Here is a 23,556-nt window from a genome sequence, read left to right as displayed (position 1 = left end):
GTTGGAGGGAAAACTTCCCCCACTGTACCCAGCACTGTATTGCTCATACTTTACCATATTAAACAATAAATTGCTGCTTGAATATTGGCCTAGTCAAGCTTCTTATTCATAACATGGGCAAGAACAAAAGCCCAATACAGGCAAGCAGCACAGAGAGCATCCATGCCAACGCCGAGTTACCCTGTGGTGCAACAAAGTCATCTAGATTCAGAAACACAAACAGTGCACAGGAACACCGTGCTACCGCCGGGGCAAGAAATACTTAACTAGATCCTGTAGAAGGCGTTTGGTTTGAAGATTTGAGAAATTTCCTCAGAACTCTACAGAACTCTAGATAGTTACCCAGCAATAAAGGGCAAAGTAGTTCAACTTGCTGTGTAACAGAGGAGCCACTTGAACCTGGCACTCTGCAACTCAGGGTTTATTGAACCAATAGATTATCAGGAAATAGCTAGGAAAAATTTATCCTTATCTATTTCAGCACAATCTAAGTGTATCAACACAGACAATGACAACAGGGAACAATGTCAGTTGAACCACCCGACTGCTTGGCACTGTGAGGGCAGCCACATCTACATGCTGCAGGAACCTCTCTGATGAAAACGAGGACCAGCTTATCTGGTCCTCAGTGTTACACTACCATTTTATTTGTTTGGTATTGCAGTCAAAATAACAGATGTTTTTGATTGCATTTGTTCCAAGATTATCTGCACTTTGGGATTCCAGAATTTAACAGGCAGAGACAATCTGGGCACTGGATCTCTGACTGCTACAACATTAATTCTTAGTGCTAAACTGAGTGTTAGAACACCTGCCTCAGAGGTGGGAGACAGGCATTCAAGGTCCAATTACACTTGCAATGATGAGCAAAGCCATGACTCGTGCAATAGATTTTTTCGTTGTTGCTAAGTACAATTCACCCTGAGAACTTCCCAGTGTCTCATACTCTGCCAGTGAGGAGGTGCACAAAAGCTGTGAGGGAGCATGGCCAGGACAGGTGGACAAAGGGATATTTCATATCACAGAATGTCCTGTTTATAAGCTGGAGAAGTTACTTGTAAGGGGGCCCAACACATTCTGGGATAGGCTAGGTATCAGGCAGCATGTTGTGAGCAATTTTACTGTGCTTCACTTGTTTCTGTTGAGTTCTGTTACTCTCAACTCTCATTATTATTATTATTATTATTATTAATAATAATAATAATAATAATAATAATAATAAATTAGTTGTTTCAAATATTAAACTGTTTTTATCTCAACCCACAAGGTTTACCTTTTCTTTTTCTTAATCTCCTTCCCACTGGGAGGGGTGGGAGGAGAGTGAGCAAGCAGCTGCAAGGTACTTGGTAAACTCCTTCAAGATACAGTGTTCCTTAGCAGCAATTTAATTTTAGAGTATTTTAGAGATGACAGCCTTGGCTTAGAACAAAAACAATTTTATCTTGGTCTGAGATAACTGCAATATTAAGTGTTTTTAAAAGTTTTCTTTAGCCAGGAAGACATTTCAAACAGGAAACACGGGTATATTGTAACTTAGTCCTAGGCAGCTCCAGGCGTCATCTATCACTGGCCTGCCACACATTAACAGCTACCTAAGCCTTACTATCCTTACTGCACTGGCACAGACCATTTCACAGAATCAGAGAATGCCTTGGTTTGGAAGGGACATATAAGATCATCTAGTTCCAACCCCCCTGCAATGGGCTTCCACAAGTCCAGGTTGTGTCTTATTTCCTCCAGCACCATTTCATGAACTGCAGTGACCCGCATTTCTTGGGAGACAGTGCAGCAACATTTGCAAATTGCCTCTTCATGTGCAAGTGACTTACATATTAACCTAGTTCTCGTATCCATTTAAAGCATTTTAAAATGCAGTTAGAACGAGGAGGGGGAAAAAGAAGAAACGAGAAAGATTAGGACTGAACTTAGACCTGCACCTTCATAGCACCTTCAGAGTAGTGGGACATTTCTAACAAACCACCAGGAACATCAAGTTTTTCATTCCTGTGTTGAAATCAGAAACAACAATATTTTCAAGGAGAAAAATCTCAGAAAGGGAGCTTACACATTTTATGAAACATAAACTGGATTTGTTGAGATAAATGTTTGTCTTGCTCATATGGCCCAAGAAGAAATGCAAGAAAAGTATACAGAAATACTCTTATCCAAAGTTTACTGAAAGCCTCCTCCCAATGAAGTCCTGGTTTTCCAGAACAATCTTTAAGCATAGAGAAAAACAGAAACTACAGCATTTTGTTACTTTATCTTTTCCAAAACTGCACTTGTAAGTAAGCTTTCTGGGCTAAATTGTGCTTTCATTTCCACCTGTCTCTTCAGTGTGCAGCTCTGTAAACAAGAACTCCCTGACTCCAGTGTTTCTCTGTCTCAGCATAGATCTGTACTTGGCAATTTATAGTATACTATTGATCAACAACGGCAGGCCGTCAAAGTAGCAACCTGAAACTTCTGCCACTCTTTTTGTATTTAAAAAGCAAATTAAAAAAAGTTTTAGTAGGTACTAGATGTGCACAGGTAGTTGGAAGGTGCTGGGTGTAGTGCTTTTGTTACTTTTTCTCTCCATCTTTCAATTAATTCACATCTCTCTTCTCCATCTTCTATCCCTTGTTTGCAACACCTGAATTACAACTGTTATTTCTCAGAGGACACCCCTCCCACTCCCCCAGCTCCCAAAGGAGGTCTCTGGTCATGAGGAATAGATGTGGTGTTCGTCAAGGGCAGTTATCTTGCCTTTTGACATAAATGCAAGATCAAGTTTTCATCATCTAATCAAAACCATCCATGTTCTATCATGACAATAAGCACAGCCTAAACAAACAATGTGTTACCTCATTTCTGCAGACAGCATAGATAAATATATAAGGACCCATTTGCTCTACACAAGAAGCTGGGAAAAACTGTGAATCACATGCTTTGTATTTCACATCCCATCATAATGTAATTGTCCCTTTTTGGATACAGGACACCAAAGAAATACACAAAAAAAATTACAGGTAAATGCATATTCTAAAAAACATATCTATTTGGGACGCAGCAAGAGTTGACCATAATAATTTGTAGAGTCACCAATATCTTTCTTCCCAAGTGTTCCCAAGTGTTGGGGTACTTATCCTGCCTTTACAGAATGTTTGCTAAAAGTGTGCTCTTTATTTTCTAAATACAAATAATTCTTTTTTTAGCAGATGTGTATTATAGCCCTTTATCCTGAAACACCTTTAAAAAAAAGTTTTAACTGTGATCTGGACAACAGACTACTCTCCATGCTGATCTGATAGAACGGTCTAGTTACTACTGTAATAGAAATAATAGCAATAAAACTTACTGAATGGTATTTCCATGTCCCTAATATTTTTCAGAAGTTAGACATATTTTATGTTGTGTTAAAAAAATTAAAATGACAATGCTTCTGTGTAGCACTCCATAGAGCTGCAAGGACACATTCTGTTATAGCTGAAGAAAGAATCACAGAATAAGCCAAAAGAAACCCCCTGAGATAGTCAGATAAAGTATCTATCAAATATTGCAGGTATTCTAGGTAGGGGACACTTGCAGAATAATTCCAAATACTTTAGAAATTCAGTTAACTTGGGGAGCCCCACAGACAGCTCCTCTTAGAGACAATAAAATACACAGCACTTCTCAGAAGCAGTCAGCAGTCAAGACTGGAAAATTTCCAGGAAATAAAAACAATTTGTTCTAGTGAAATGCCAGATTTGGTGTCACTACACTGTTGACATATATTTTACAGTTGAGAAATGCAATGCTTACTGGTTGTTATTTGGATAATCCTTCTCTACTCTTCCACAAAAGGAAGACCCTGTTCCCTATGATCTACCTTCCTCCTGAAGGGCTGCTCCCTGTAAACAGCTGTAAGCACTTGTGAAACAGACAGCTGTATCTCACTGCTCCTTACCTGTTTGTGTGTCACAGATGTGAATTAAATAGAGACACAGAACCAGTGGAGACTGCAAATGCGATTTTTTCTCTTTGGTTGTTAACCAATGACAAAAGAGGTTCATAAACATCTCTCTCACTGAATTGAAGAAAACATAGAAAACATTAGGTGAAGGAGGAAATTGAACTGAGTAACAAGGAGTTTGATATCTGCTCTTGGCATCCCTAGGTGATAGTTGAAACCCCAACAATTTTTATCTTGAACAGGAGTTTGGACTAGCGTTACATGGTTCTGCAAGAAAGGTATTTTGACTATGTTTTCACACTGAATCCTACCACATAAGTTATCTATCTACACCTGTTTTAAGAAGTTTGTATTTTTATACTGTTGATATGAAGTATAAACACAATACCTGCAGTTTACTTAACTACATCAGTTTAAGAGCTCAGGGTACAAAGAACAGCATGCCTTACTGCCTGCATTTATTAACTTAAAAGAAAATGTACAGAGGTAAGGTTTACTCTGCATTTAATGATATCACATGAGATTAGAGCTGTTCAGAACCTGCTGAATTATTTTGATGAGTTATCAGATCACTCTGATAGTTCCTCAATAACATCCCAAGGTGCTGGCTTTTTATCTTTGGTGGATTTTAACTCACCAGCAGGCGACTTTTCTTTAGGAACTTCTTTTTTTTTCGGTCTTTGAAACAATTTTCTATGGAATTGGGCTTTTTTCTCCGCAAGCCATCCCTCTATTTTCTGTCTATAACGGATGGAAAGGACTATTCCAACAAAACACACAGAATAAAACCCAAGTAGCGCTAGTCTTACTTTTAGTCTCTCAGCCTTCTTAGGTGGAGGGGGTCCACTGTCAACACTACCTCCATATCCTTCCGATTCACAATATGGAGGAGCCCAGCCATACTCACAGTGACAGTTCTTGTGATTGTTACACACTCCTCTGTCATGACACTTTGTCATGTTGCAGTCGTAGTTCAGCACTGATACACTCATACACGTCCTGTTGATACAAAGCATATCACTACCACATGGTGTGCCATCTTCCACAGCTCCCACATCTGCTCTTGGTACCCCTACGTGATAGTCGAGGCCCCAGCAATTTTTATCTCGAACAGGAGTTTGGACTAGCGTTACATGGTTCTGCAAGAAAGGTATTATGACTATGTTTTCACACTGAATCCTACCACATAAGACATTCTTAGTACTGCATTTTGCAAAATAGATATTGTCACGAATACCACAATTCCCAAACCGGTCACCTTGAGTATTCACTGCTTTAAAGCAATCTAAAGGAGCAACCCTGGAATGTTTGCCAAAGAGACGCTGGCACTTTTCATTATGGGATGAACATTTTCCTTGATAGCAATAAACACCATCATTGCAAGGAGTTCCATCTTGTAGGTATACATCCAGTGGGCACTGAGGGGAAGTTCCATTGCAATACTCTGGCAGGTCACAGCTGCCAGTACTTGCTCTGCAGAGTGTTCCTGCTGGAAGGACTTTACAGTTCTTGCAGCATCTTCCAGATGCACAGTCTGAACCTGAAGTAAATGTACAGTTTGTGCGGCAACAAGGATCCCTTTGGCAGCTTGCTGCTGAACCACAGTCACATTGCTCTCCACTTTCTACTATTTTATTCCCACAGTATTCACTCATCCCGGTGATGAAACTGCCAGGTGCTGGTGGCTGACGAAGGCATGAAGCACCATTTACAACCAGCTCAAAGTACTCTTTGTAACTGCAGTCACTGAACGAGTCAGTGTCAACATTGTTTTCATACATAATGCATTTCTTGCGTTTGCAATTACAATCCGGTTTATCATGAACCATCCCAAGATTATGGCCCAGCTCATGGACAAATGTGATAGTAACTACAGACACCTTTTTATCAGTGAAGGAAATAACAGATGATGCCCAGTGCTTATCGCACACTGCCCCTATATATGCCAATCCCAAGGTGCTTCCAAACCACTGATATGCAAATAAGTGAGCAACATCGTGGTACATCCGAGGTAACAGGTCTGACTTTCTCCAGGAATTAAACGCATTAAGTACCTGGGCAATAGAGTTAGTAATATTTATAATGTTCTTTTCAGTCCAGATCTCCATTCCTATAACAAACAGCCGGATAGAAAGCTGTTTGCACAAAATGTCCCCAGCATTGATGACTTGCATGACGTCCTTCAAGACTTTGGATTTGCTCCTGCCTGACTTTACATACCGCACGTGGTCCACGACCACTGCCATCTTCACATACGTGATGTGCGTCCACCAGTCCCTCAGCTTTTCGTTCTCCCCCGCTGACTTGGGAGCCTTGAACCACGGCAGCACAGCTTTTTGCTGCTGCAGCACCTCCGGCGTCAGTCCGCAGCTGGCTCCCTCGGAGCTGTTGTCTCCCTCCATGCGGTAGAGAATGTGCCGAAAGGCCAGATCATTGGGGACGGGCTCGATCTGGTAGGTATCGTCCTCCACCCAGAGCACGCCGTGGAGGCCCCTGCCGCAGGTGCTGAGGGCCACAAGGGAGCCGGGGCTCCCCACCACGTCGCCCTGGTAGAAGCAGTTGTCCCGTACGAAGGGGTGCTCCTCCCGGCGGGCCCCGTCCCGGCCGTAGGTGACCAGCGTGAAGGGGCGGGAGACCAGGCCCCTCCTGGGCTGCAGGCGCAGCACCCGCGGCCGCCCGCCCACGTTCAGCCAGTAGGAGAGGGCCGGGGCGTCGTCGCCACGGCGGGGGCTCAGCTGCCGCGGCACCGTCACCCACGCGGTGCGCGGCTCCGCGGGCCGGGCCCCCCGGGCCCCGGGGCACCCCGCCGCGCCCAGCAGCAGCAGAAGCAGGAGCCCCGGCAGAGGCCCCATCGCGGCCGCCGGTACCGGCCGCCCCCGCCCGAGCGGGGATAGAACCTGGAAGGGCCCAGCCCGGGCGGAACCGCCCCGAGGCTCCAACTGCCGTCGTGCCGGCCGGGCCGGGCCCATTCCCCGGGAAACGGCACCTGCGGCATCGCCGAGCGCTGCCCGGGCGCCTCCAGGCAGCCCACCCTGCTCTTTGAGCCGGAACAGAGGCTCTTGTGAGAAGGAATCAGTAAATTTGCCTCTCACAAACACATTCCCAGCTTCTAATAATCTTAATTTCAAATTAATGGCTATTTCTCCTCCTGAGCAGACATAGCAAGGACAACCCCCAGTTCACCTTCACGTCCCTTGTCACAGATGTTTTTGTTGAGGAAAGGGATCATTTGGGTAGATCACAAGCAGGAAAATCTGTTTAAAAATCTCAAAAGGTTGGGTTTTGCTGTTTTTATTATAGGATAATTTGCGAGTGGACATCAGAAATGGGCTAAGGCTTAAGAGTCAGAAATAAGTTAGTACAGAAATATTCCCTGTGGTGACCTTAGCACATCCCTACTACAGCATACACGCCCTCCAAGAAAAAGATAGAACCAGGGGAGAATTCACTTCCACTATGTTCTAGAATATAGATGGAAACTAATAGTACCAAGTATAAAATCCTCAACCCTATCTACACCACAGCTGCTACATACCTACAACAATGCACCTTAATTACAAGACAGCACTGATGCAGCAGCCATTTTCCTTACACAGCAGAGGACATCGTATCCTCTTAAAGACTTGTGATTTCATAGCACTGGAAAGAGAACACTTACAGGTACATCTACCACTGACTACCACCCCCATTTTGGATACAGCTCTGGCAAGACACAACCATAAGAGAGTGATCTGGGTTGTGGTAAGACAGGATGTCCTGCACAACAGAGATATGCACACTGGTTTTCTAGCACATAGTGCTGCGATTCAACATAGCCACAGCTATTACCCTTTAGGAACTCTTTACAACTTTTCAGCACCGCAAGTGTGTTTGGGATGAAGTCCAACCTGCTACGGACCTTATCTTTCTCAGCTGCAGGAGGTGTATCCTTCTACCATCCCATATGGATCTCAGGAATCCTGCTTTTTTGTCACCAACTTCTGTGTGCTGGCCATCACCCTGGCACAGGCAGCAACACCTAACATTTCAAACTACTGGAGATAGGCACTGCCCCTCCGGAGGCTGGGCAAGAAAGAAAGCAGCAGCTGGCAGAATGCTCAGAACCTCCTTCTGCTGCCTTATGCCCTAGGGTCCTGAGGGGGCTGGAACCTTATGCTGTGCACATGGCAGGCCTAACTAACAGCTGTGGAGATCACCAACTATTGTCCAAAGGTGCTTGATTCTGTGGTCGGTACCTTGCAAACATGGCCAGCATTAGCAACACAGACCTTGTAATACACTACAGGAATGAATATAGGATGCCTGCTTCTATTAGGATCCATCTAGGAAGATCTTTCTAGATATCCATCCAAACTCATGACCTATCTATTTTAGCCTTAGATTTATTTTCCTATTGGTTTTAAAATTATATAAACTGTTTCTCGTGAGGTCTTTTATGGGCAGCTAGCTGTTGAATGCTTGTCCACTATTTTTCAATTATCAGTTTGCATTTCAGTATTGAGTATCACATCAGATTATGTCTCTTGAAATAAATATAACTCAGACCACAGTAATGGAAAAATCCTGTTACATAATCTGCGTGCAGTCTGTAGTGCTATTTTTACATGCAAACTTCTGCTGTGCAATCACTGCTTAAGTTATACAAAAGACCCTACTAAATCACTCAGCCAATTTGCAAGAGCCATGCCTTACCACCCCTTCCATCCCTCGACATGAACTTGCCTACTACTTACTTTCTCTTTTAATATAAACATAGCTATACAGTTAAAAGTAGAAAATACTCAGGTCTCAAAGTATTAGTATAAAGCTAATCTCTCCCCTTTGCCTTGTCCCTCCTATTGCTTATACCCTTCTTGCTCCAAGAACAGCTTGCTCTGGCAAACAGAACATAATGACTGACCAGATGGCATCTTAACTTTCTTTCCTAGGAAAGGGCTACCAAAATACAAAGTATGGGGGCAGAGTGGCAAAGAGGAAATGTGTGAGACCAACATATAGCCTGGTCAGACCTGACTTAATGAAAAGATGACAGACAGTATTTCTGCTGCACCTGAGATACCATTAGCTTTACACAGTAAACTGAGGCACACAGAGGGCCCCTCTCCTACAGTCTGGCTGGATTTTTCCATGCATTTGTACAACATACACACACGTACATGCAAATATGCATCGCTGTTCATGGGTATGCAAACATTTGTATGTACTTTCAGGCTCTGAGGAGAATTGTTTCTGCTAGAGCTCCAGGTATTTTTCAGCTCCTGCTACTCCATGATTTAGGCAAAGTAAAGCCCTTTTGAAGTCTAAATGGTTATTAACTAAGAGCAAAAAGTAGAGATAGTTCTGTTCATCTAAATCTCTCCTTTATACAGAAGAAACTGATGCACAAACAGATTTCAGAAGTGCTTGCTTCTTTCCCTTTTATCTACAAGCTAGAAATACTGAACATCCTTTGGAAGGACTTTGGACTTCACAGTCAGACTCTATACCAAGAGAGAAAAGGTTTAGATTGTCATGCACTGAAAAACATTACTGACAACAAGAATCTGCTTAACATTTCACCAGTAATATCTGACATAATGTCACTTCAGTAAATTAATATCTCAGCTCACTTAAGTGATGAAATTATTGTTGAATATCTGGTCAGCGAGTAACAGAAGCAGATCTTTCAGTTCCTCATAGGGCAAACCTTCAGCACTGGACAGCTACTAGAAATCAACATACTGGTAACATCTCTTACTGTTTTAAAATGTAGTTTGCTTAAGGAAAGATCATTCCCCTGGAAAAGGCTGATCACATTCAAATGCTTGTTTCATGAATGGAAGCCATTTGCTATCCTCTGAATAGCTTAGATGCTGGCACTTTAACTCAGACGGGATCAGACCAGGAATCCATCCCTTTTAACGCCCTTTGACACCAGCTAACACCAGGCATTTCTGCAGAAGACAGAAAGGCTGCTGATATAAATGTGAGGACAGTCTGCCTCTTCATGTTCCACCCTTATCTCTGATCAGCTCAAATTCTGAGCATGGAGTATAATGGTTCAGTCCAAATGTAACTCCAATTCACTTTCATTTACACGTCCCTCTCTTCTTGTACTACAAGACGGAACAAGAGTCCTCTACTTTACTATTTGTTTCACTACTCAGTTTTATAAATACTTAATATTTGTCTTCCCAGGGCCATCATAGGAGAAACTCTGTCCTACTCATTTTACTGCCCTTAATCAAACCCTTCTACTTTAGGGAAATTCCTTTTCAGACATTGACTTGCACAACACACTTTATTTCAGGTGAAGTCCAGTGACTGATAGAATATTTTGCTCATACTATATTGCAGCATGCATTTTTTGCCACAGCTGTATATGCCTTCACCAATAAGCAAGCTTTCTTCTGCTAGTAGTGTTAAATATTTCCTTGGTGCATGAATAGATAATTTTCTCCATTAAAAAAACAAACAAACCAAAAAAAATACCCAAAAAGACCCCACCAAAGCACCAAAGAAAAAAACCAAAAAAACCCCACACAACTGAAGCCCAATACCCTAGATCTTCATTAAGTGCAGTCTGTCATTTGTGTTGCTAACTTTTCCCAAATTACATACAGGTTCTCAGCTCATTTAATGGCCATTTCCAAGGACTTTATTCTGGCCATCAACAGCAAGGACTGCTGAGGTGCCTCACCATTCATGTCTTATTTCTGGAAATCCTGCATTTCCTTCATGGGGGTGGATAAGGGAATGGCTTTTGTGCTTCTTCTACTACTTGCTTTCAGAGGCATTTCTATAATACAAGAAAGAATGAAACCCCCTTTTGTTCTAAGTACATTCACACCACCTTGTCTGGTTTTGAGCATCCCAGAGTAACTGCTTTCTATATTTTCACTTGATCTGATAGTCACACTATTTTCTTATCTACTTTTATCAACATTTTGAGAAATGGCTGTTCAAACCTGATCTAGGCGTGAAATAAACCTAATACACACTCAAGTACATGAATATATGAATTTCAGATCTGTATCTGCATTAACTGAGAAAAGCTATTGGCATATCTGCATCTTTTAACATTTTCGCTTTGGATTATATGACAAAACTGACATGGATCTTTCTATCACTCAGTAACAAATAGACCTGACAGGTCTTTCTATCATTCAGTAATAAACAGATCTGACTGGAGAGCTAAGCTACTGAAAAGAATGTCTTGTAACCTGAAGATAAATTTGACACAGCTATCTAAGCGTACTTTACTCTGTTTATCTACATTTTGGTTGCTGTGTACAAACCTTTTTCTTGCTAACTACAGTTTACTTACAGAAAACAGGTGACAGTTGTGGAAAGAAAGCAAACTATTTCAAGGTTCACTCCATTACTTCAGTGAAAAACCAAAACCAAACTAATAGTAATTTCTTTTCAACAGATGATTTCTAATTTTTCTGAGGGAAAAAAAGGTCTGTGTAAGCAATATGCTTAAATAAGTGTATGGGTGTCAGTGATGTTTCTCTTCCCCTGTCCCATTTCCGTGAGTCTGAAAGGCACATGCCTAATAAAGGAACAAGGAAGTGCCAGGAGCACAGAGGAAGAGACACGATTGATATATTTGAGTTACAGTGGAAAATTAGAAATATAAACAGCTTCACTGAGTGTGCAACATCAAGAAATCTTAGCCTGTTTTACACCATAAATCTCTCTCCCAAAACACTAACTTGCATAATAAACCATCAGCTTAACCATTAAGTAAAATCCTTGTCCAAGAATATCTAGAAACTGAGACCCTCCTGACATCTAACTACAAGGATTTGAGGGTCCAGTCAGCAAATCTTCTATCTTTATCCCAAGCACACTAGAGGCACAGCAATTTGTGGTGGGTAACCTAACTTTTCTTCCTCAGAATAGAAGACAATACATTCCAATGTCCAAGCAAAAAAAAAAAAAAAAAAAGCTGCCAGCATATATGATGTATTTTGCTACTAAAAAGGTATACATTTAAGAAAAGCCTTCCAGCAGCCAGGAATTTTATTTGCCAAGAATTCCAATTCCTTTTTATATATAAAAGGTTTTTTTCTTTTTACATAGGAAACCTAGACACAAAGGATGCAGGAGTTTGTAAAGTCTTCAGGAGGGTGCTGAACATGTCCATGTAAAAACCATTCTCAGAAGTCAGTATTCAAAATAAGACGACGACTGCCTCCTTTGAGGCACCCCACATCCTGACATTAACATTTGCATGAGAGGTTTCTACAGAAAAAGCTGTTACAGGGATCTCAGTCCCTGAATTATCAGTCTCAGTGGAAGAGCTTAAATATAAAGAAAAGAGAGCAAGAATCCTATGTTTTCTAGGTTCTGACAAATCCAGATGTGCAATAGATTCTTCCTTCACTGGAGTCTCATTCGTTTTTCAGGTGGTCCTTTAGCACCAGCACTCTGAGCATTCTTTACAGTCTCTTTTTCCTCTGTCTTGACAGCTTCAGGGACTGGTTCTGGTTCCTTCTTGATTTGATCCACTAAAGACGTAACAGCAAAAGAAAGTTAAACCTCTGAATTTCATTCCTAAAACACTGTTCAGAGTATTTAGAAAATATTGCTAATGCCACAAAGGCAACATTAATATCAAAGGTGTAAGAATGATAAGCAGAGAATAAATTCATACTTATATCAGTTAAAAGGTGGAAAAGATTGAAGTGATACAGTTCATGCATTTCCTGTTTGGAGGTTGCCTATGATCAACTCAAAGTCTCTACTCTGACCCATTACTTTGCACAATTTGGTAATGCCAGAATTCCAAACCATCTCACAGCAGTAGCAGCAGGAGCTTACATGGCAACTGAAGGATAAGATACTGCATACAGAGTCTATTTTTTAAGTCTTGTGAAAATATTACAGTTTTACCTGGGACAGGCTTTTCTCCAGGCTTTTGCTGTGAGGGAAGAAAAAAAACCAACACATCAGTGGAACCAAAGTTGTAATTCTCAACACTTCCTGCCATTAATTTAGGATTTAAATGCAAGCAAATGCACTCTTATATTTAAGAAGTGAGGGTGGAATGGGTCCCTAAATACACTTTAAATAAAATCCAGTTAATATTTTATAACATCCAGTTTTTCCTCTGACAACTGAAAAACATTAAAGACAAAAATATGCAGTTAGCTACTCTTTCCCAGGACTGGCTGAGAAGCACTTTTGTGAGACGCTGTAAACCTAATTTCCTTTGCTCCCAAGCAGAAGACTTAGTGGAACAAATGGCTACCAAAGACAATCAGAGGTAACCACAAAAACTTCACAGAATGCCAAGAATTTCCATACTAACTAGTGAGTCTCTAGAACAATGGTTTTGCCAAGGCCTTAATGACTCCAGTGATTACAAATGGAGATCCTACACACTATTATGAGCCTTCCATGTCAAGTTTGTGATCTAGTCCATGTTAGTATTGCAGAAATACACAAAATTCCCATTCAGTTTCCCCTGTTTAAATACCCATGTGACTGTCTTTTAAGTTCTAAGTTACAGTAAAACTGTGGCTTTTGAGTGTCATACCTGGACAAATCTGGGTGGAAACTTTTGTCTTAGGTCTAAGAGCAAAGCATCTACTCGTTGTCTTTGGAAAATAGAGCTTGGTTCTTCTTTCTTCTTGGCTTTTGGTTTAGTTTTCTCTGCAAGTCACAGAAATATCAGAGAAAGATATATTAAAATTTATTTTCTCTTAGCAGCTCTTTGTTGTATGACAAGTTGGTATTTGTCTCTCCTCTGAACTTTTCCTCCATTTTCTTACTGACATAGGTTGGTTTTTTTGGTGGAAGACAGATTAAGGATGATTCTTACCTCCTGACAAACTGATTTGCTTCTGAAAATGTGTTTTGGTCCCCAGTGGGTTCAAGAGTTGCCCACTTTGTTGACACACAGTTCATTATTGTCATCTCCCACCTATGCCTTGATGTTCATTCCCACCAGCACAGAAGAGCAAAATTCCTTTTACCTGGTAGAGAGCCCTAACTTACCCTTCAGAAACTTCATCTCACTTGTCCACCATCACTGTGCATTGCCTCAAGCTTTCCCCTACATTCCTTTCCTCTCCCAAAGTATGCAGGAGAAAGAGCAATCATACCTCGTTCTTCCTCGTCTTTGAAATGCCACCAGTAGCCCTTGGATGGGTGATAGCGACAGTAGGACATAGCTTCTTCAAAAGCAGACTGAATTCCATGCACTGCAGTGAGCTTTCAGGACAAGAATGTAAGGCATTGAGTTCACAACTCAGGGAGAAAACACAATGTAAATTTTTGAAGATAGGTATTTGAAAATTAACACTCTGTATTCATTTTTGTTCTGAGAAGGGAACTTGGAATATCTAGATTTGGACTCAGAATGTAATTTCTTTAACAGGTTCTCACAAGGCTCTTCTGGAGTGCTTTTATAAACTGACAGAGAAAAACTTGCCAAAAACCAATAATTTACAAGAACAGAAGGAATCAAAATAAACTTGAGCATCCAATTTAAGAAGAAATACCACATCAATTAAAAACACAAGCCTCATTTAAAAATAAATATAATATTAGCTTAACATTACCTTTCCAAAGCAAGCTTCACTGATTATGTATTTAATTACTACTTCATACATATGTCAACTAATTTTAAAATTTTGATTATTCAAACTTCACGCTGTTCTGCCAATTGTGTAGCTTTGCTTATTCTGATCCCTCATCCTTAATGTATCCTAGTTTCTGGGCAATACCGCAAATACTGCACTCTCACAAGAACTTGCATTTTCATGTGGGATGCACACAATATTAATCAGTGGGGTTTGTTTTAAGTTACTGCACCCTTACTACACGAGATCTTTCCTCAGAATAGTGAAGGAGATATTTAAACAGCCTGGGGGACAACCAAAAGTAAAAACGGATATAAACCAGTGTGCATCAAATGCACAGAACACTTACAACTCTGGAGTTAATGACAGATCCCAAGTCAGGTGCTTGATAAATCACTCCAGCAATAATGTAGTAGTCAGCCAATGGTATAACTGTGGGAAGGAAGAGAAGAAAAACGTGGAATCAATTTCAAGCTCTGGCTGAAGACTGTGTATTTGTTGCTGAATTTCAGTCGTAGCAGCAACTGAGAAATTGCAGTATTTCTCTTAACACAAAATTTTCTCCTGTTAACCTTTTCCTTCAAGGTGCTTTATTTGTACTTTAGACACAGACTGATAAGGAGAGAAAAAAACAATGTCTGCTTTACAGACAGAAAAGCATGTGCTGTGAAGTCCTGTCCTATTGCAAGCAAATTATTTGCTTCACAGAACTGGGGTTTCAGAGTACACTAGAGCTACTACTAGTCAAGTGAACTGCTCTGGAAGTAATTCCACTAGCCTTGGCTACCAATAGAAGCCCACTACAATGTAAGATATCATTGTTCTGGACTCAGTTTTCTCTAACTTCTACAATCCTCTCAGCTAGACTTCCCAGACCCAATGGAGTGAAGCACACACAGAGCATGTTTTTCTAAATTAGTAACATTCTGCCAAAAAAGACTACCTTCCAAAGGCATTTGCTAAATCAGATTTGGAACTTCTACTGACCAATCAAAAATTCTTGTTCATTAGAGCTGCAGTGCAGAGGAACATTACAGTTGCCTCTGTAACTCTGCCAAATATTGTTCAATTGAGAAACCATAGCAATGCACCCAGCTTCACAATCCTAAGGACATTACCTGTGCACATGTGTTCCAGTTCCTCCATCTCTACTAACAATTCATCCAGTACTTGCATTTTATGAAGCATGGACACCTACTTAAATTAGCAGTCCCAGACAGCTGGGTGCATATTACAGCCAGTACCCACTTCTCCTTGAAAACAGAAGGATGCTTAGTACTTCTTTACAAATGGAGCAAGACACAGAACTGCAGTTTTATTGTCTCACAGCTCTGTACCAGGGCCTACTCTCCCAGACAGGCAACTCTCCCTAATCATTGATCTAAAGATTTTTCTAATATCACTTCAAAAATCTTTAAGAATTTCAAATATAAATACTTCTGTTTTAAAAACACACAGAAGTCATGAGATAAGCCTGCATCAGTTGTATTTGAGTATTCTACACTAGCTATGAACTCTATAATTCTCAGTTTAACATCCCCATTCCCATGTCTCAAATACACTCATTTCTGTACCCTGATGAAATAAAACACATGGTAACATCTCAGCTAGGGAACTATGCAACTCAATTAAGGTACCCAGCACAAACTTTACAGTCACAGTGGGAAAACAGTTAAGTTCCACCAAACATACATCTGCCTTACAGCATAAGTCTAAACACACATACTGTGGGTAGCTGTATAATAATTCTTAAGGGCTGTATAATAATTCTATATTCACTTTCAGAAGCTATGCTGAAAATCTCTAATAAAGAAATAAAACAACATACTAAAGAATCGATCATACATGTTTTCTCAATTTGGAACTGCAATGTAAATAGACTGTTATCTGATATAAGCAAATAAGAAACATTACAAGATAAGGCAAAGCCCTGTAAAGACCAAAATGCATATACAGAACCTAAACCCCTAACAAAAAGAAGAAATAGTTAGCACTAACCCTGCCTTTCTTTCCTACAAAACTTACTCTGAAATAACCTAAATTATGTTATATGAAGACGTGGTAAACAGATGGGATAATCCAATAACTATTGTAATGTGGCTACATGTTTGATTAATCACACATACACAAACAAACTCAAGGTTAAAAAGGAATAACAAAGCCAGTTGCACGCAGATGGGGAAAATAAGCTAAGGTGTTTGATTTAAAAACTGGAAAATAACACTGTAGGAAGGAATGGTGCTGTTACCACAAGACTCCATCACAAGAAGATATGGACACTCTTGCATGGCCTAATGGATAAATGGAATGAATGCTATTAGCAATTTCCCGTAGGAAAATGTAGCACAGGGCAGCACACTCTCATTCGCTGTTCCCATTTCCCCACAAGATGGCACTCCCTGCTGCTGGCACACTGCAGGGAACTGCTGCAGAAAGGATCTCCCCACCACAAAGCCTCATACCCTCCCAGTTAGACTGGAGATTAAGAGAGAAAAGAGGAAGCAGAAATGCTTAGACACAATTTAGGAACAGATAAAGACAACGGACTGATTTGGCTTCTCAACAGGGGCAGGAAGTGAGCGACGGTACCTTGTGTTGGAGATTGCCTTTGCTGCTTTCGGATAATGAAGAGAATGGGCTCTTGAGCATGGAGAAGGATGTACTCCACTCCAACCATCTGGCTGAGAAAGAAACAACCAGAGTAAGCATTTTCCTCCAAGTAAAATCTGTAGGACATGAAGAGTGACTAAAGGGCCGAGCAATAAACCAACAAAGTTCTGATGCTTTGAAAGCTCTTTATAATGTGCAGTAAATAAAGGCAAAGGATTTTCCTGAGCTATCAAACCCTAGGTGCATAGACAAAGAGAATTATACTGTGACACAACACAAGTAGAATATATCAGCAACAGATAAACAGCAAGAAAGTTAACAATCTATCATCATGGAGATGTCATTTAAATACAGCAACAAAGAACTGGTGTGTGATGTGACCATCTGTGTGTCTGATGTAAAGGCCTCTCTGCAATCACACTGAGCACAAGTGACTTTACCAACGGACTTCTAGCTCTGATTGCAAACTCCCCATCATATTGCGAAGTCTTTAAATAGTTCTCAAACAACTTGCTTGTGCTCAGCATAGCAGATGGGGAACTAAAAAGAAAGTTAACTGGCACATGCAATCTCAATACACAACCATATGCGATCAGTTTATTTACAACACTCACTGCTCTTATTATCCACACTAAAAAGCCAGCTCTTTGGAGGAATTATGTACTAATTATGGCACACAGCCAGCAGTATATGGAAACATAAACTATTTATGAACTCAAAGTATCCCCTAACATAAACTCTGTTCACTGCAGAAAAAACATTTAACTACATTACACTACTCAGGTGCTGTTGAGGAGGGAGGATGAGAGAAGACAGCTTTTCTATGTCAGAGAAATATCTAAAGGGTTTACTGGAATCTCACAAGATACACAGAATCCTTCAAGCTTAACACCTCCTTGAGACGGCAGAAGAAGAAGTAGAAAACATCCAAATACAGAAAAAGCTGGCCTTGCTGGAACGTGGTGGGACTAAAAACAGAACAGAATGAGCTTTCCAGCATGCTTCCATTCAGTCACCAAAGCCTCTGAACGGAGGGACAAGGGATACTGCACATCAACCAGATGCAAATTACAACTTACTTCAAATGGTCCAGGGTCATCCTCTGCATTTTGACCACTTCATTGTTACATGTTCGGTCATAGAAAGGGTTACTTCGCTCTGAGAAATAGTCCAACACACTCCCATTGTTTAATATTGGAATCCAGGAGCTGTCAACCCAGGAAATCCCCAACAGATTATCTGGGAAAATAAACCTACATTGAGTATCAAAGCAGTCAAAACCACTACAAATACATCCAAGAGTAAATTGACAGCAGTTAACAATTACAGCAGAGAAAGGAGATGGAACACAAACACACCGGTTAAGAAGAAAGAAGAATTTCATAGAGTTCAAATAATAATTGATAACCTTTAATCTTCTGCACGTTTCTTAGCAGTGTACAAAAAACAAACAAAACAAAAAAAACCCAACACAACCCAAAAGACAACAGCAAACACAAAGATGCTATCTTTGGGCAGATGCTTCCCAGTAACCTTGAACAAGAGAGATTCTAGTCCCGACTATAAAATTAATCTGCCAAATTGCCTACAGCAAATTCCTTGTTCCATAACTCAGTGGATATTACAGGTATCAAACTACTGAACACTAACAATTATATAAAAAAGCAAGCTTTTAAAATGAACATACTTTATAAGCTACAAGGCATAATAGGCCAGTTAAATTCTTACAGATTTAGGGAAATATGAATTAAAGTCCCTGCATTTTGTTATCACGCTGCAGCAACATGTTCTTCAGGCACATCAAAGAAACCAGTGTCAACAACCAGTTCCACAGGCAACACATTTGCTAACACTGGAGATGCAGGAGGAACCTTGGAAAAAAACTCTGAAATTCACTGATATTAAATCACAGCAGCAACAAACAATTTTCTAGACACAAGAAAGCAGGAAGAGACATGGATTGTTTAGATTAAAAAAACCCCTAAGTGATGAGAAATTACTGACGACTGACTGAAGATCTCAAATTCCCTCCTCACAGGAGTCACTCCCTAAAGTTCACGCATTATATGCATACCCTGAACTCCCAGTTATCATTCCAATGAGAATATTTTATTTTACTTCTGTGACAATTCAGCATGCTCAAGGATCATCAGATCACTTTCAAAAATGTCAGCTCATACACTACTAGCAGCTTCTCCGAGGAAGCGTTATAAAGCAACACTACGTGCTTAGCAAACCAGGGAAAATGCAACAGAAATAGCTACATGTAAACCATTTTTCCTTGCTAATGTCAGAATTTTTAGCCCAACTGTTTCATGCAAGGCAGGGAAAGGGATGGAGAAGTCTAGAGACATTCAAGTTATTTCACATATACTATTCTCCCTCCTCACTACAGAAAAGGAAATCTCAGAAACACAGCACTAAGATCCCTTATTAAGCACCCAAGTCGTGGTAATGCTGTTTATTCCAAATGCCATTCAAATCCAAAAGAGCTTGCTTTTCAAAAAATCTTAAAATCTTAAGCACTTGCATTCTTCTCATAATAAGCTCTCACATTACACTTCAAATACAAACTTTCTTTGTTTGTATGATTAACAATACCTGCATTTCTCAGAGGATTGTCAGGTGAGCTTTAGAGATATATATATTTATATATATATATATATATAGCTATCATGCAGTATATAGACTGATAAATGTATTGTCAAATGGAATATAAAGTTGGATTCTAACACTCAATTATCCACAGCTGCTTAGTGCCAGTATTTATAACTGCCTTTGTAACTAGCAAGATTGCTCTCTTAACTATTCTTGGAAGAGGAGAGGAAGAATAAAACAAACCATGAACCTGGCATAGCTGTCATACTGAAGGGTGTACTGTTTATTTTGGGTATAAGAAAGGATGGTGTTCCTGCTTTCCTGTTCCTTTCAGAAATAGGACATCTTGTGCAAAGCATTTCTTGTGGAATTTGCATCACAGATACAAAAGTAAAGTGCTTGTGACAATACTGCCAATCTGTCATGATTGTCAAGACAATTTGGAAGACAAGCCAGCAATCCATGGCAAAAAAGAAGAGTAATTCACACAATGTGCTGAACCTGGCCTTATCGGCTAGGTAGCCCAGCACTATGCTCTGACAAGGCAAGAGGAACAGTAAAGTAGCCTGACAGGGTACTGGGTTTGCCTGACCAGGTTTGGTAGGGAGGGGTGGCTTCAGTGAGAAGCTGCTGGAAGCTCCCCCATGTGCTACAGAGACAAGCACAGACCATAAGGTGGCTGTCCCCCTCAGTGGAGCAGAGATCCAGCTGCAGCCCCTGGAGCAGCCCCCACTGGAGCAGGGGATGCCCGAGGGAGGATGTCACCTCGTGGGAAGCCACGCTGGTGCCTGCTCCTGACAGGACCTCTGGTCCCTTGGACAGAGGAGGCCAAGCTGGAGCAGGTTTGCTGGCAGGACTTGTGACCCTCTGGGGGACCCATGCTGGAGCACTTTGTTCACATTTCTCCCGATGCCGAGCACAACACAAGCCAGGCCAAGCAGCCCCATGAGCTGCCAGGCCCTGCAGAGCTGCAAGGTCATGTTCACCTGGCAAAGTAGCCTCAAAGCTGGCCCAGAGGGTAAGGCAGGTCAGAGGCCATGCTCACTGGGACACAATGGGCACTTGTCCATCCTGACCCAGCTCTGGGTGCTGCAGAAATCTTGGTAATTTTGGAAAAGTGAGGGATTGCCTGTGTAACCAAGATAACCATCCTGCACAGAAGGTCCTTAAAAACTGTGAGCAGGTTGGTTTAAGTGCTGAATATTGATCGGCATTATTACTTCTGCCAATTTCAGACACCAAGATGGATTAAACAAAATTTCTTGATGACCTGTATTTTAGGCCACACATGGCCTGATTTCAAAAATTTGTGGAGATAAAATATTTTAATACTCTTGGATTGGTGAAAATGCAGTTGTTGTAGTTTCAGTAATATCTATTTTGAATTTAAATGATAGTCCCACATGATGGTAGGCCCAAAGGGATACGCAGCAAAATTACACAATTTTTCAGAGCTGCAAAATTCTGGATTTTTCATCACTAGTTTTGATGTGTCATGGAGAGAAATCTGGGATGGTTTTTCATAGGTAGACCCATTGATCATCCAACACTCTACCTTAATTTCTAACCTTTCTGTTCCCCAAATTCAGGGAACATTATTATCAGCTTCACCCCTACCCGAGTCCCATTCATTTTTACAGTACTTACTCACACCACTTAATCAAAGTGGCTAGGCTTACATCTGCTTTACTGGAATGTATCAGCTTTTGGAAACTATCATGTTGACTAATACCCTAACTGGGGGAGTTATGCAGGCTATATTCAATACCTGTTTACAGTGAAGAGGAAGAGAATAGTACTAAACAAGTACCATTGGAGAGCAATAGGCAGGGGGCACTGGGGTCTGAAAGGGCTCCCACCCTTTGGCATGAATCAATGTACTCTTGGCAGGCAGGAAGGGACAATTAGAGGCAAACATTATTTCTGACTATGAGGGGACTGGTGGAAAACATCAAGGCATTCTTGGCAGACCTCATAGCTCCAGTACAACCAGAAAATGGAACAGACTTCTGATCTACAGCAGAGCCACACATTCAGTAATAAAGAGAGGCAAGGCCCTGCTTAGTAAAGTTACAATACAGGTTGCTGGGGCAATGGGAAAAAGGGTTTTATGGCCATTTTTACAGCTCATGGTCTGTCCCAATTGGACATATTAAACTGACTCATGAGTTTCTATGTGCTACAACGTCCTCTTCTACTGTCAGGACAAGACTTAACATGCAAGCTGAATGCTCAAGTAACTTTTTCTGAGCATGGAAAGCTCAAATCTGCTTACCAATGAACCAGACCTCAAAGGAACCTGAAAAGGACATCCTGGGCACAGTACTGTTTGCTGCTCAGAGTATCAATATGAACGTAATACCTGTAAAGAAGCCTTGTTCTCAGACATATAGGCTGGTACAGTATTTAAGAGCAGTCAATCAGATACCTCAACTCTGTTGTGTAGATGTGCTTCTTCTACCAGGTTAAAAAGCCCATTTTGGAACAACAGCATTGGAGAAATTAATGGAGGACTGTCTCCTGTGGGAGGGATCCCACCATGGAGCAGTGAAGGCTGTCAAGCGTTCTCCTGGTGAGGAGGACAGAGGGACAGTGTCAACACACATGAACTGATCACAACCCCATTCCCTGTTCACCTTTGCTGCTTGGGGGAGTGAAGTTAGAGAATTTGAGAGTGAAGTTAAGCCCAGGAAGAAGGGAGTGGTGGAGGTGTCTGTAAGATACCTACTCAGTATTTTGAACTATATTAGATAAAAGACTTTGAGGGAGCCTAAATTATCTGGAGTAAGACAGAAGGTTCTCATATCAGCTAATAACTTAATACAGCACTCCTCCATTAATTGTCTACATAGTTCCTTTGTGTAATCTCAAACAAGGCAGTCAGAAAAACACACAGGACCACAAATAACCATTAAGAAGTTGAAGACAAAAAAGGAGAAAACATCTGGGGCATTATCAAAACTGACCCTTCACGAGATTTTCCTAAATACCTGCTCTCATTCATTCTCTGAGGCTCCACCACACACGCTTCTGATGTTATTCCATCCAGAAACTCTTATGGAGAAAAATAACTTCCTTTCCTGTGGCCACTGAACCCCCACTTCTCTGAAAGCTCAAATTCTTCACAACAATTTAACTTCTACTTTGTTTACAACATAATACTCTTCAATACCTCAGTCAAATATCACTGCTTTAAAACATAATCTCTCTTAATTCATATCCCTGATTCCACACCTCCACACCCAAATGTTTTTTGTTACTTCAGCTTTCTTTCCGACTTTTCTAACACCTGGCCTGCCTCACCACATCCACCTGCAGTGCTCTTAAGATTACCAGCCCCACTCGCTGCTCCGGTCCTGTGCAAGTCCCATACACACGCCAGGGCTTCCCACTTTCTCCCACACTTCAGAGCGGGAACTCTCTTTTTTAGCTGCTCCCTTACGTCGCCATCTCATTGCAGGACCTCTTTATCGCCCCTGAAAAGGCAGAGTCTACCACAAGGAAGCTTGTTTTCCCCAGGCGGCCTGCGCACATGCTCGCAGCCTTCCGCGCATCCAAGAAAGCTGCTTTTTGGGCAGCTTCACTGCCCAGCCGTTCCAGCTTCCAAGGACCGTCACACCACCACACCGACCCCCTCCTGCGGCCGCCCGGCGGAGGGCTCTGCCCCGCGGGCGGAGCTGAGCCCAGGCCGGCGAGCAGAGCCCCGAAGCCGCGGGGAGCGAGCCCCGAGCGCCGCCCGAGCCCCGGTCCTACCTCGGATGTCCACAGCCGCCATGGCCGCGCGGAGCACGTCCGGAACGGGGCAGGGCGGGGCGGCGCGCAGGAAGCGGCCTTGGA

At 41.5% G+C, this 23,556-nt stretch overlaps 2 protein-coding genes across 3 annotated transcripts; both read right to left on the bottom strand.

Annotated features, from left to right (window-relative positions):
- Window positions 1-1,087: 1,087 nt before the first annotated feature.
- LOC128936435 (disintegrin and metalloproteinase domain-containing protein 21-like) lies at window positions 1,088-9,667 on the bottom strand. The gene is given in 5 exon segments (XM_054275371.1): window positions 1,088-1,244; window positions 4,511-6,901; window positions 6,903-6,969; window positions 8,972-9,002; window positions 9,638-9,667. Coding segments are annotated over 5 exon segments (2,676 nt in total).
- Window positions 9,668-11,911: 2,244 nt separating this feature from the next.
- MED6 (mediator complex subunit 6) lies at window positions 11,912-23,556 on the bottom strand. Of its 2 annotated transcripts, XM_054275996.1 has the most exons (8): window positions 23,473-23,556; window positions 18,201-18,360; window positions 17,101-17,192; window positions 14,861-14,943; window positions 14,032-14,140; window positions 13,464-13,579; window positions 12,818-12,845; window positions 11,912-12,432 (listed from the first exon to the last, which is right to left on the bottom strand). In XM_054275996.1, the coding sequence occupies exons 1-8, from the start codon at window positions 23,492-23,494 to the stop codon at window positions 12,305-12,307; spliced, it is 738 nt and encodes a 245-aa protein (XP_054131971.1). In that variant the 5' UTR covers window positions 23,495-23,556; the 3' UTR covers window positions 11,912-12,304. The 2 variants fall into 2 exon arrangements, with proteins under 2 accessions (XP_054131971.1, XP_054131970.1); XM_054275995.1 differs by lacking the exon at window positions 23,473-23,556 and having other exon boundaries at window positions 18,201-18,505.

The sequence above is a fragment of the Melozone crissalis genome, unplaced genomic scaffold, assembly GCF_028551555.1.
Source record: "Melozone crissalis strain CALT ecotype California unplaced genomic scaffold, PUWL_Pcris_2 ptg000018l_1, whole genome shotgun sequence".
NCBI classification, from domain to species: domain Eukaryota; kingdom Metazoa; phylum Chordata; class Aves; order Passeriformes; family Passerellidae; genus Melozone; species Melozone crissalis.
The sequence above is the reverse complement of the archived record's forward strand: the minus strand, read 5'-3'. Positions and strand labels throughout refer to the sequence as shown.